Source organism: Schistocerca cancellata, chromosome 4 (assembly GCF_023864275.1).
Source record: "Schistocerca cancellata isolate TAMUIC-IGC-003103 chromosome 4, iqSchCanc2.1, whole genome shotgun sequence".
NCBI classification, from domain to species: domain Eukaryota; kingdom Metazoa; phylum Arthropoda; class Insecta; order Orthoptera; family Acrididae; genus Schistocerca; species Schistocerca cancellata.
In genome coordinates this window covers 21959360-21974348 of record NC_064629.1, presented here as the reverse complement: position 1 = coordinate 21974348, position 14989 = coordinate 21959360, and the positions used below count along the sequence as shown (strand labels likewise).

At 46.3% G+C, this 14989-nt stretch overlaps 1 protein-coding gene across 2 annotated transcripts in view; it reads left to right on the top strand.

The window, feature by feature from the left end:
- Nucleotides 1–14989, top strand: part of LOC126183611 (golgin-84-like) — a 104661-nt gene that overhangs the window by 68806 nt on the left and 20866 nt on the right. For both annotated transcript variants that reach the window (XM_049925721.1, XM_049925722.1), the window contains exon 9: nucleotides 150–225. In XM_049925721.1, coding sequence (XP_049781678.1) covers nucleotides 150–225 — 76 coding nt within the window. The remainder of the gene's footprint in view (nucleotides 1–149; nucleotides 226–14989) is intronic.

Sequence of the window (14989 nt, the reverse complement as noted above, 5' to 3'; positions counted from 1 at the left end):
TATTTCATGTAAAAAAAATGTAGTACTGTAAACTGTGTTTTGATGAAATTTTATTTGTTTGATTTGCAACATTGGGTAGTTCAGTAACAGTACTTATTGACTGACTTGTGAAGCTGTCCTTTATGGTGGTTTCTTTCTTTCCTTTTCAGCACAAACATCAAGAGTTACTCACTCACATCCATCGATCTCCGGCTGGCTTTGTCAATCTGAATGATACAGATGACGGTAAGATGAACTTACTTTTATTTTATTACATGATCTTTTCAGTATTCAGTACTATTTTTTTCCACATTGAAGCTGTGTTATAGATTATAAACTGAAACTAAATGTTTGTTTCTGAGTGGACAAGGAATTTTAATAGAATATAGATGTCTAACACTTTGGCTGCCTTTCTGTTAACAACCATTTCTTGGCAGTCTTACACAGAATTATTACAGCTATCATATTATACAATAAGAACATTTCAAAGATGTAATTCATTGGCTGTTGTTTCAATTTAGCTTCTTGATACTGCGTCCCTCTTGGCCAACCATCTGACATAGAGGGTGAGATGCAGGAAACAAAACAAAGAATCAAAATTTTGGAACAATATTCCATCCATGAAGTGAACTAGGTGTTGATGCTAGGTGTTTCTAGCAGCAAGTTTGGACAAAAAGCTTACTTCGTTCCACTATATTTCAGTCTATAACAATTGAATGAGAGTAATCATAAAGTTTTAATAATAGCTTCAAAAACCAAGCTGTGACCATGAAATTTGCTGATGGTGTTAGCCCTTCTGTGCATTTTCACCCTTCTGTGTGACACATTTTTCCCAATGGTGGATGACTTGGTGACTACCTCGGCTGTAGAAGTCTGCATTTTGGATGTTTAGGAAACATTCCACCTCAAAAATCACCTCTTCATTTTTCTGAGTATGGCAATCGTGTAGTGGTTTTTCATCTGAGGAAAGAGGAAGAATTCACTGGCTGCTATGTCAAAAAAATATGGGTGATCCAAATTTGACAGCCTGTAGAAGTAGCAATTGTGCTTTTGTGAGTGAACTGGGGCATTGTGTGAAGCAAAATCATCCCCTTCATACATTGCTTCATCTTGACAAGCCTCAGGAGATTTTGGTAGTGTGTTCCTGTTAGCTCCACTCCATGATAGTCTCAAAAACCACTCATCACTACCTTGTCCATTGATGGTTGAGTCTTCACCTATTTTAGTGGTGGAGAAACTGTGTGTGGCCACTGCTTGCTTTGCTCCCTTATCTTGGGGTCATAGTGGTACACTCAATACTTATCTGCCATGATTAAGTAGCTAAAGAAGTCATCAGGCTTGGCCTAACACAGCTGCAGCATTTCCTGGAAGCTTAGTTTTAGTGGACTCTTTGAATCAGTGAGAACAGTCACAGAAACTAGCAGGTGTTACCTTTGCCATCTTCCGAATGTTGTGCAAGATGTTGAAAACTAATCAGTGACTCATATTCACTTTTTTCCTGTATCGTCTATGTCGTGATTCCTTGTTCTTCACAGAGAGTGAGTCTGCCACATTTTTCTTGCCACTGGAAATATCTGCTCCACCTAACTACTTAGTTATATGACAGTGCATTGTTGCCATACACTTTCATCCACTCTGCATGGATTGTTGCAGTGTTGTTTCCTTTGAAATGCAGAAAATGAATTGCCATCCAGTACTCAACTTTGCTCAGTGGGCTATAGTCAGGCAAATGCTGGGATGGTTCCTTTGAAAGGGCACGGCTGACTTCCTTCCCTAATCTGATAAGACCAGTGACCTTGCTATTTGGTCCCCTCCCCCAAATTAACCAACCAATCAATGGGCTATATGGTACAATACTGTGCCACAGGGATTTCAGTGTGTTCCAGAATTGCATAGTTCTCTGGAAATTAGTGAAAAGTGTTAGAACTTCAAGTTTAACACATATATTTCGGAACGACACAACAACACATATAAGTCACAGAGTAAGTTGACAAGTATGACATGTGTACACGTTAGCATTCGAATGAGCACTGAGTCCTAGTCTAGCGGCTGCTGCTCGGCTGGCCGCTTAGGTGGCGCAGCTGCTGCATGGCTGGCAGACAGCGCCGCACGTAGAGGACGCGCGTAATTGCGCGGCGGCACTTTGAATGATCGGTGAGTCACAACACTTTTCCCCCCTTTGAAATTGTTGCACTGGTCTTGATGGAGGTATCCTGGAGATGGCTAACGTCCATGGGCGTTGTTTGACTCGCCGTAAAGTCTCGAGGAGGAGGCTTCCCGTACGGACGGAAGTGTCCCCGATGATAACGGGTCGAGATGACAGGAGACGTAGGGGTCAAATCTGCTGGGGCCCCATGCACCAATCTGCCCGTTGCGGCAAGTCCAGTTGATATGACAGGAGACATGGGCGATGTGTCGGCGTCCGTTGGAGGAGGAGGCGAGTAGATTTGCTCTGACAGAGGATGGTCCTCTGGTTCCTGCATGGGCACGTCTCCTGGTGGCGTCCGTTCTGGTGCTGGCATCGCGATGACTGTGAGAGGGCTGCGTTGTGAGTATTGAGAGATGCCAAGATCCCGAGCATCAGGTAGAGCCAAAGGTGGTTTGGCGGCATTCGGAACAGGCGTTGCTGGCACCCGTGGCCGAAGCTGGTCCGAATGACACACTGCAACACTCGTGTCCGTCTGGATTTCATACAGGCGTCTGCCACGGTGTCTTAAGATGCGGCCCAGGCTCCATTTTGGCCGCCTGCCATATCCCCGTACCCAGACGAGGTCGTCGGCGGTGAACCGGCCAAGTGAAGGCACCCGCGGCCGTAAGGTGGGAGGCCGCAAAAGATGAAGTAGCGTGCGGGGCTGTCGGCCATGTAAGAGCTCAGCCGGGCTGTGGTCGCTCATGGGGGTGAAACGATAAGACGCCAGAAACTGGAGAAGCGCATCATCAGCAGCAGAAGAAGTCAGAACTTTCCGCATCTGAGCCTTAAATGTGCGGACCAGTCATTCAGCCTCACCGTTCGATTTTGGATGGAACGGCGGGGCCGTAACATGCGTAACGCCGTGACGAGCACAAAAATCCGCAAATTCGGAAGAGGCAAATTGTGGACCATTATCAGTAACAAGAGTAGAGGGGAGGCCATCCAAAGAAAAAATGCGGGCGAGAGCACTGGTGGTTGCCGCGGTGGTAGGTGACGTGCAATGGACAATGAAAAGGAAGTTAGAGTAGGCGTCAATTACGACGAGCCAATAAGTACCTAAAAAGGGTCCCGCAAAGTCAGCATGAATGCGCTCCCAGGGCTTTTCAGGCGAAGGCCACGGTGTCAAAGATGACTTCGGGGCAGCGGCCTGTGACGCACAAGGACCGCAGGCACCGACCATGTGTGCTATTTCAAAGTCGATGCCAGGCCAGTACACATGACGGCGCGCCAAAGATTTTGTGCGAGACACACCCCAGTGCCCTTGGTGAAGGAGGCGCAAGACCGAAACACGCATAGACGCAGGTACCACAACACACGACGAAGCATTGTCAGTGGAGAGGAGGATAACACCATCCCTAGCCGTGAGGCGGTAGCGCAAAGTGTAGTAGTTCCGCAACGGATCAGAAGTCTTAGCGGACGGGCGATCTGGCCAACCCTTCTGAATACAGCGTAAAACCCGGGAGAGGGTAGGGTCAGAACCCGTAGCAGCCGCCAGCCTGTCCCCAGTGATGGGGAACCCGTCCACAACCCGCTGCTCGGCAACATCCAGGTGGAAACACAAAAGTGTCCCTATCGAATGCCTGATCAAGACCCATGGGAAGGCAAGACAGAGCATCAGCATTCGCATGTTGAGCCGTTGGCCGGAAATGAATCTCATAGTCGGGAAGTGACGTTGATGGATGAAACAAAGAATCAAGTGGTTTGTGATCCGTAACAAGATGAAATTTTGAGCCATAGAGAAAAACACCAAACTTATGAAGAGCATAAATGATGGCCAAAGCTTCTCTCTCAATTTGAGAATACTTTTGTTGGGCATCCGTGAGCGTTTTTGAGGCATAAGCAATGGGTTGTTCCAAACCGTCAGAAAAACGGTGCGCAAGGACTGCACCGACCCCGTATTGAGAGGCATCTGTGGCAAGAACAAGATGTTGGCCAGGTCGATAAGTAGCCAGGCACAGGGCCTGTTTCAGCATAGTCTTAATTTCTGGAAAGCCGCTTCACATGACGTGGACCAGTGAAAAGGCACGTTTTTATGCAACAGGCGATGCAACGGCTGAGCCACCGAAGCCGCAGACGGTAAAAACTTGTGATAGTATGCTATTTTCCCCAAGAAGGCCTGCAGTTCCTTAACAGATGTAGGGCGAGGAAGGGCACCGATCGCAGCGACAGTTTGTTGAAGCGGACGAATACCATCCCGAGAGAGTTGAAACCCCAAGTACGTGATAGATGCCTGAAAAAAATTGTGATTTCTGAAGATTACACTTAAGACCGGCAGTCTGTAAGACATGAAAAAGTGTGCGGAGGTTTTGAAGATGTTCTTCAGTGGTGGAGCCAGTGACAACAATGTCGTCCATGTAATTGATACACCCGGGGACAGGGAGCAATAATTGTTCCAAGAATCGCTGAAAGAGAGCAGGGGCACTAGCAACCCCGAATGGCAAGCGTTGGTATTGATAGAGTCCGAAAGGCGTGTTAAGGACCAGAAACTGCCGGGAAACAGCGTCGAGAGGAAGTTGATGATAAGCTTCTGACAGGTCAATTTTAGAAAAATACTGGCCTCCAGCAAGTTTAGTGAACAGTTCTTCATGACGAGGCATAAGGTAAGTGTCGATGAGGCATTGAGCATTTGCAGCGGCTTTGAAATCACCACAAAGACGAATATCACCATTTGGCTTAGCAACTACGACGACAGGAGAGGACCACTCACTGGAAGTGACAGGAAGCAAGACCCCTGAAGCAGTGAGACGATCCAACTCCCATTTTACCTGATCACAAAGGGCCACAGGAATGGGCCGAGCCCGAAAAAACTTAGGCCGAGCAGTGGGTTTGAGCATGATATGAGCTTCAAAGTCGTTTGCATGGCCTAACCCAGGAGAAAAAAAAGAGATGAAAATGTCGTCAACAAGGAATCCAGTTGAGCATAAGGAATAGCATCAGAGACAATATTCACAGAGTCATCTATGGAGAACCCAAAAACGCGAAAGGCATCGAAACCAAAAAGATTTTCTGAGTTGCTCTGGTCGACCACAAATATGGGAACAGTGCGAACGACGGATTTGTAAGATACCTCAGCATTAAACTGTCCCAAGAGAGAAATCTTCTGTTTATTGTACGTCCGTAATTGCCGAGTGACAGGTGACAGGAGTGGAGAACCCAGCTGAAGATACGTCTGAGAATTAATTATAGTGGCAGCAGAACCGGTATCCACTTGCATGCGAACATCTCGACCAAGAATTTGGACAGTGAGGAATAACTTCCCTGAAAGGGAAGAAGTGCTATTGACAGACAACACAGAATCAGAATCAGCGTCATGTTCGTGAACATCATGTATGCGGTCGGATTTGCAAACGGAAGACACATGACCTTTCTTTTTGCAATTGTGACACACAGCCCAACGTTGGGGACAATCCTTGCGAGAATGTTTCGTAAAACACCGCGGACATGAAGGAAGTTGCCGGGGGTTTTGCTGCAGTTTCTTAGCGGGTTGTTTACGGCTAGGCCGAGGCTGCTCGTGGAAACGCACTGCGGCCACGTCGGCTGGCTGGGACGCACCGCACGCGTCGTCAACAGCGCACAGAGGTTGTATTTTCACGACATCACCCCACGCCTCTATTTCTGCCCCAGCGGCGCGAGAAATTTCAAAAGACTGCGCAATGGAGAGAACTTCATCTAGAGTCGGATTTGCCAACTGAAGGGCACGTTGCCGAACTTCTTTGTCGGGCGCCGATCGGATAATAGCATCCCGTACCATGGAATCGGCATAAGATTCTTTGTGAACGTCAGTAACAAATTGACACTTTCGACTGAGGCCATGAAGTTCAGCAGCCCAAGCGCGATAGGATTGATTGGGTTGTTTTTGACAACGATAAAAGGCAACACGAGAGGCTATCACATGCGTTTGCTTTTGAAAATAGACAGACGGAAGTGAGCACATTTCAGCAAAGGACAAAGATGCAGGATCCTTCAAAGGAGCCAATTGCGACAACAACCGATACATTTGAGGTGAAATCCAGGAAAGGAACAGAGACTTACACGGTTGTTCGTCTGTGACATGAAATGCCAAGAAGTGCTGTCGAAGACGTTTTTCATAATCAGACCAGTCTTCTGCCGTCTCGTCGTACGGAGGAAAAGGAGGTATAGCCAACGACGAGAAACACCTCGCATTTGACGCTGCGACGAAATCGCGAATCGCCGCTGTTAGAAGCGTTTTCTGTTCAAGGAGATTTTGCAGTAGTTGCTCGACAGTAGCCATGGAACCCTGTGAGTGAACGGTGAAAAGGAAAAATCCACTACCTCGTCGCCAATTGTTAGAACTTCAAGTTTAACACATATATTTCAGAACGACACAACAACACATATAAGTCAGAGAGTAAGTTGACAAGTATGACATGTGTACACGTTAGCATTCGAATGAGCACTGAGTCCCAGTCTAGCGGCCGCTGCTCGGCTGGCCGCTTAGGTGGCACAGCTGCTGCATGGCTGGCAGACAACGCCGCATGTAGAGGACGCGCGTAAGTGCGCGGCGGCACTTTGAATGATCGGCGAGTCACAACAAAAAGGATTTTGGAAAAATCCGAGTTGTTCTGAGCAAATTTACTGATAGGAGTACATGAACCATACAGAGTTCTTCTATTGTCTCACAAGGGAAGCCAGAATGTCAGTACACAGAGACTTGGTGCCTGGATAACCTTGTATAGCGACAGATTTTGATGTGAAGATGCAACGATTCATGTAGATTTTTAGTTAGAAGTTAAAGAGCTTGCCAACAAAGTGGGCATCGTTATGCCTTGCAATCGAAACATTAAACAGTACATGCACTGCATTATTGAAATATTTGTTTGAATGGATGGAAAGAGAATTGCTTTGTCATTCATCGAGAGAGGTTTCAAAATGCAGGTGGTGATGAAGACTTCAGGAAAAGTGTTGTGACAAAAGATGAGATATGGCTCTACCAAAATAATCATGCACTTTGTTGGATCACCACACCAGAGAAAGTGTACAAGAACCACAATTTTAAGTTACAGTGAAACCGCTCTACTTCATACTAATTGGGGTGAGTCCTAGTCCAAATCACTGGAACATCGAAGTATATAAATTTTTTAAGATCATTATCTGAAGTTATAATTTGGAATACAGTGTATGTATTGGTTAAATGAAAACTGAATGAACTGTAATATCATGTTAAGTACTGTACAGTATATTTAAATATAAAATCAACTAATGTGATGATATCACAATAATGAAGAATAGGATTAAACAAATTAAAGCTAAAATATATATTCAAAGGATACATTAAACAAGCTTGTTATGTACACTACTGCATGTATATATTACCGTGTACTTTCAAAAATGAAAGTCTGCGCTCTGCCGGAAATTGATACACTACATTCACTGTAAAGTTGCCCCCCCCCCCCCCTCCCCAAGGGGCTCGCCACTCTTTGGTGAGTTCGTGCTTGGCTACAACGGTGCCCCAGCCTTTGCAGCATTTTTTCCCTTCCGTGCTGCATGTCTATCCTCTTGCTATTCTTTTTCGTTGGAGAACATGTCTGGGGTATTATTGGGAATGTTATGCATTCTGTCGCTGATGTAAGAACGGTCTCACCTTTGTTTTTTGCTCCCTTTTCCTTTCTTTGTTTCCCTTTTCCTCTCGTTCCTCCGCTTCAGCATTTGAGGATCCTCTTTTTTTTCTTCTTCCTCCCTGTGCACTCCTGAAGGCCAGCCCACGCGTCTGATGCGTAACAGGTGACTGGGTAACCACTTAATTCCCAGCCCCGGGTCGACAGGTAGTGTTTGCACATACCCCCAGTACAGGCCAAGCCCAGGGAGGGGTCATTGCCTGAGCTGTAACCTTCCCCAAAATTGCCGATTGATCCCTCTGTCAGGTGTTCGGGAGGCGGGCCGAGGTGTGAACAATCAACTAAGGTGGGTGCACCTTCTTGTGAAGGGGTCCCCCAGGTGGAAGGTGTGCGCCATCAGAGACGCTGGCAATCATGGGAGATTTCCTTGCGATGAGTCAATCATCTTCCCACTCAGCATCGACAAAACGTAAATGTAACAAGGCTAATGGTTCAAAGACCCTTCCCGCTGCACCACAGTTCCTTGTGGTCTCACATACTAAAGATGGTCAGTCCTTCGCCACAGTGAATCTGTTTATTATTCAGGAAGGTGTAGATGCAATTTCTGGCCCTGTGAAATCCTGCTCTCATGTATGGAATGGCACTTTGCTTTTGGAGGCCATTTCTGATTCTCAAGCACAACAACTGCTTGCTGCCTCGCTGCTCCTCAGCCGCCCTGTTCGTGTCTAGGCCCATAGAACTTTGAATTCTTCCCGTAGCGTAATTTACACCAGGCTGCTAGACGCTCTAACCGAGGCTGAAATCCATTCTTACCTCTCTGATCAGGGTGTCATTGCTGTCCATTGTGTAATGAAAAAGATAGATTCCTTCTTAGTGCCCACCTGCACTCTCTTTCTCACGTTTGATTGAGTGGTGCTTCTGTCCAAGCTGAAAGCAGGCTATGAAATTATCACCGTCTGGCCGCACGTTCCAAACCCGAAGCGCTGCTGCCAGTGTCATCGTTTCAACCACACTAGAGTGTCTTGTCGACACCCAGCCAAATGTGTCACTTGTGGTAGGGATGCACACAAGGACGTGTGTCCTTCTCCTTCTCCCTGCTGCATCAACTGCAATGGTGGCTATGCTGCCGCCTCTCAGGATTATCCAGTGTATATTGATGAGCAGGCTGTTCAAGAGATCTGGGTAAAGGGGAAGGTACCATATCCAGTCACTTGCAAGTTACTGGCTAGTCACAAACCCTGTGTTCTCCCATCTAGTGCCTATGGTTCTGTTCTTGTTACCCCTTGCTCCATGAAGGACATGGCCACACAGACATGCGACATCCAATTCAGCTCCGAGATTGTGAAATCGCCCTGTGTCGAGATAGCACCGCAGCTGTGCAACAAGCCTTCAAGCTCTCGCCTCAAGGGGCAAAGCCACCAGCTACACAACCAGGAGGCCGTAAAGGACAGGAGTACTCCAGTGAAGACATCCTCAATCCCTACAACACTAGAGTCTTCATCTAACTGTAAAGGCTTGAAGAAGTCTGCCAAAGGCAAACGGTCTTCTCCTTCGCCACTTCAAAAGTCTTCTTCGATGGTGTCGCCATGTGATACCTTAGCCCGGCCAGCCTCCATGTCGCCAGTGCACACCAACAACTGTTTTTCAGCATTCGACTCTACAGAATGATCACACAAGCAAGCTGACGCTTCTGTGGACCCCATGGAGCAAGATCCTCATGCTTCTGTGTCCTGTAGTAGTGCCTCTTCCCCAGCTGTCACTCGACAGATGCCGAGGTGACACCCTTACATCTCTTCCTCATCGTGGCTCACCTCCAATGGAATGTGCATGGCCTTCGGTCCCACAAAGAGGATTTACGGCTGCTTTTAGTGTTGCAGCAACCCCTTGTACTCTGCCTTCAGGAAACGAAATTGCGCCCTCACGACCACTTTGAGCTTTCACATTTCTTACCGATTCATTTTGACATTCCCCATGAGGTTGGCAGTCCATCTCATGGGGGCGTCATGCTGCTTATACGGGATGACATTCATAGTCAACCCATCTCCGTAACTACCAGTCTTCAAGCTGTTGCAGTTCGCCTTTCCCTGCCCACCTGACTTTTTCCCTCTGTACCATGTATGTCCCTCTGTCATTTGATGTCACCAGGGCAGACTTCCTTCAGCCTATTGGGCAGGTCCCTCCCCCATTTTTGCTTCTCAGTGACTTTAATGCACATCATCCCCTTTGGGGTTCTTCCAGGACCTGTCAGAGGTGTCCTCTTGGCTGACCTTCTTAACCAACTTAACCTCTTCTGCCCTAACACTGGAGCACCCACTTTCCTTTCCGACTCCTTGCACATTTATTCCCATTTGGACCTCTCCTTGTGCACTGCCTAGCTTGCCCCCCATCTTGAGTGGTCCGTTCTTTCTGACACTTACTCGAGCGACCATTTCCCGTGTGCTATCTGCCTAAATGGCAGCTTCCTAAGGCTGACTGGCAGCTTTACTCCTCCCTGGCGGCCTTCGAAGAACAAGATTTCCCCAGTTGTGATAACCAGGTCGAATATTTCACAAACATTATCCTTACTGTTGCAGAATGTTCCATCCCCCACAGTTCTTCTGTACCATGTCATGTCCTAGTCCCTTGGTGGACTGAGTAACAGCTGCGACGCAAAGATCTAGCTGGATTTCATTCACTAGTTCATTTAACAGTTCCACACCTTCCTCTGTTATGTTGGCCAACCTCAGACAGCTCCCTGGCACCAAGTTCCATTTTCCAATTTCCGGCCTGACAGTGGCTGATGATGTCATTGTGGACCCTGTAGCTATGTCCAACACATTGGGCTGCCATTTTGCAGAAGTTTCAAGCTTTTCCCAGTATCGCCTTGCCTTTCTTCATCAGAAACGTGCAGAGGAGGCTCGGGTGATACTGTTCTCGTTTTTGAATCGTGTGTGCTACAATGCCCACCTTTACTATGAAAGAGCTAGATAATACTCTCAGTTCATCCCGATCCTCTGCCCCAGGGCCAGAGGCCATCCTCCTTCAGATGTTGCAGCACCTCTCTCTTGCGGGCAAGAACTTTCTGCTTAACATGTACAGCTGCATCTGGGCAGAGGGCAGATATCCTGGATGGTGGCGTGAAGCCACCGTCATACCCATACTTAAGCCCAGTAAGGACAAAAACCTTTCTTCTAGCTACCGCCCCATTTCTCTTACCAGCAGTGTTTGCAAGGTGGTGTAACATATGATTCATGCCGCGCTGGTGTGGTGGCTCGAGTCTCGCCATTTACTAACAAATGCACAGTGTAGATTTTGAGCGGGGCATTGTGCAGTTGACCATCTTGTTACTTTGTCAACCCATGTCGTGAATGGTTTTCTGCGGAAATCCCAGACTGTGGCCATGTTCTTTGATTTGGAGAAGCCTACAACACCAGCTGGAGAAGTGGTGTCCTCCGTACTCTTTACACATGGGGCTTCCATTGGTGCCTGCCCTGTTTTCTTTGGGCATTTTTACAACACCGAGTTTTCAAGGTGCATGTGGGTTCTGCCTTGTCAGACACCTTTACCCAGGAAAATGGTGTGCCTCAGGGTTCCGTCCTGAGCGCCGTCCTCTTTGCTATTGCCATTAACCCTAAAATGGCCTGTCACCCACCATGGATCTCTGGCTTCCTTTTTGTCAATGATTTTGCCATCTATTGCAGTTCTTCCTGGACCTGTCTCAATGAGCGGCGTCTTCACCACTGTCTTGATCATCTTCACTCCTGGAGTATCGCCAATGGCTTTTGCTTTTCCACTGACTTTTCCGTCTGTATGAATTTCTGGCGGTGCAAATGGTTTCTCCCACCATCTCTACATCTTGGGCCTGTTGCCCAAACTACGAAATTCCTGGGGCTCATGCTTGATAGGAAACTCTCTTGGTCCTCCCATGTATCTTACCTGGCAGCCCACTGTACGCGGTCCCTCAATGTTGTACATGTCCTCAATGGTACTTTCTGGGGTGCTGATTGAACCACACTCCTCCATTTGTACTGGTCCATTGCCCATTGGAAACTCGACTATGGGTGCTTTGTTTATGCACCTGCATGCCCTTCCCTCTTACGCCGTGTCAACACTGTCCACCATCATGGCATTCTTTCAGCCAAGGGCACCTTTTACACCTGCCCGGTTGGGAGTCTGTATGCTGAAGCCGCCGAACTACCATGTCGTACTCCCATGACTTTCTCCTCAGCAGGGATGCATGTCACTTGTCTGCCATGCATGGCCACCCCTCCTATGCCTCCTCGTTTGATGACTCCTTTGATTTTTAGTATGGGGCTCTTCCCTCTTCTCTGTTACCTCCTGGAGTCCACTTTCGTCACTTGCTACGGCTGCTAAACTTCACACTACCTGCAACGTTCCTGGTGATTGTGAACCCTTCACCATCTTGGCTTCATGAAGCGGCCCATGTTAACCTTGGCCTTCATTCGCTTCCTAAGGATACTACTCCAGTCTCGTCTGTCACTTTCAGTTTCATGAGCTTTGCATGGAACTTTGCAATAGTACCTTTGTATACGCTGATGGCTCTCGGGCTGACCATGGGGTTGGGTGTGCCTTCATCATTGGCACCCATGTCCTTCGATATCAGCTTCCGGCACACTCCTTAGTATTTGCAGCCAAGCTCAGTGCCTTGTATCAGGCCACAGAGTACATCCGGCAACACAGCTTTTTAAATTGTGTTCTCTGCTCAGACCTACTCTGTGCCCTTCAACGTCTGTGTGTGTTGTACACTATCCATCCCTTAGTGCAGCAGTTCCAGGAAAACTGTCACTTGCTCACTCTTGGTATATCTTATGTCATGTTTCTGTGAGTTGGTTCCTGGTCATGTCAGTCTGCCAGGAAGCGAGGCTGTTGATGCTGCTGCCAAGGCTGCAGTCCTCGTACCTCAGCCTGCAAGTACCTATATCCCTCCGATGATCTCTGCCGTTTGTCAGGAGGTGGTGTCCCTTTGGTATTGCCAATGGTCCTCCCTTCACGGGAATAAGCTTCGCCTTATTAAGCCTCTCCCAGCGCCTTGGACGACCTCCTCTTGGCCCTCCTGCCGGGAGGAGATTATTTTAACTTTGCTGCACATTGGGCACTGCCTTTTTAGCTGTTGTCATTTGCTAAGTGGTGCTACCCCACCACTTTGTACGAATTGCACCCAAATATTAACTGTCTGCCACTTCATGATGGAATGCCCTTTTTTAGCCATTTATGTTCCAGCTGGGGCTTGCCGTCTGATTTATCAGCCGTGTTAGTGAATGACACGCGGGCTGTCAATGCATTTTACTTTTTATCCGCCGAAGCAATATGGCGAAGGCCATTTAATTTTTAGTTTTGGACTTTCGTTTATGAGCGAGGTGGCGCAGTGGTTAGACACTGGACTCGCATTCGGGAGGACGACGGTTCAATCCCGCGTCCGGCCATCCTGACTTAGGTTTTCCGTGATTTCCCTATATCGCTCCAGGCAAATGCCGGGATGATTCCTTTGAAAGGGCACGGCCGACTTCCTTCCCCATCCTTCCCTAATCCGATGAGACCAATGACCTCGCTGTCTGGTCTCCTTCCCCAAACCAACCAACCAACCAACCAACCAACTTCCGTTTCTATATGGTACCTTTTTTAGCTCTTTTTCCACGTGCCTGTTTTTAGCTGTCTTCTATTCTGTCAGTTGGGACTGACATATAGTCATTTAACTCCTCTCTGTATTCGTGTTCTATAGTTTTGACTTGGGTGCATATGACCCCGGTTGTTTTTTGCACCCTAAAGCAAAACAAAACAAACAAACTGTAAAGTGGCATGTACTTTACCTGTTAATTGCTGCTGTCATCTAGATCTACAAAATGATCTACGGCAGCCAAGGACACCCTTGTACCTGATGTTGATGCAATGGCACTGTTTTCATCCCAAAATATATATTGATAACTGCTTAAAGAAGGAACTTATTTTCGGTCAACACTCTTGTGTGCACTATTCTTTTAGTACGTGTTGTGACATCTCTTTTAGTGTAAAATAGTACTCTCAGTTATCTGGATTAATGTCAGTGAAGTTGATTATTGTGTCCCAAGTTTCCCCTTACATTTTACAGTTTATTCATTTGTCTGTTACTTGTACATTCACTGATATCACTGATTCCCTCTTCAGTGGAAACTCCGTGTGCTTGGCCCAGTCAGGATTTGATTGCCAAAATCTTACTCTTTATCCAGCTTGTCACAAACTTCCTCCGTGATTGTAGCTCCAAATGCATCCTACAAATCTGAATTTACTTTTCATTCAAAACCAAACTCTGTTCTTTGTTGCATAAAAGATTATTCCAATCATTTTGAAAAGTGATAGTTTTAACTTCATTCAAGTTGCTGACATTTTATCTTCTAACAATTTTCTGTTTTCTCCTAACACTTGCCTTAGTTACTGTTTTGTACTGTACAACACTTTAATATACTTCTAAGTGGCCATGGAAATGGAATTTAACATAACTCATCGTGTGGTTTTCAGCAAGTGAACTTGGAAGGCTTTGACTTGGTTGCATGCTCATGAACAAAATGATACATTTGTTACTAAGTATTCACCACAAGTGAAGGAAGTGCTAAACGAGGGGATGCTCTCAACATTTTACAATAACTGAGCAAGGTGCAAATGTCTTTCAGTACCATAAGGCAGTGTTTCTATCTTCATGACAAAAGACCAGTTTGAATTACTGCAAATTCAAAATTAATGAAGTCCAAATTTGTGAGTTTACTTTATTACAAGAATACTGAAAAATGTGTAAGTACAAATAATGTTATTGCACTCAAAATATTTCCTTTAAAAATTTATTCATTTTTTGCACGAATCCAAACCAATTCTGGCAATGTTTTTCCCATTGATATTTTTACCTGATAGAACATGGTCCTCTAAGGATCCAACAGATTCTTAATGTGATGAAAATTACTCTCTAGACATTTTTTGTTTGGCATAAGGAGGAAAAATAGTTGTTAGGCAATAAATCACAAGAATACAGAAAATGAGACATTAATTCAGTTTTTTTATATCCATCACACAATCGATTGTTTGATGTGTTGTTTGTCAGCTGGCATTGTCATGCTGAATAATGTCACAACATTTTTCTTTGTTTTCCTGATTTTGTCGATGACTTGTGGCAAGAAAAGTCACACGCCATTCAGCATCAGCTGTTCTTCAATCGTGATTACTTGTCCAGTGTAACCAAAGAAACAAGCTATCATTTTATTTGCAAACAAATGACATT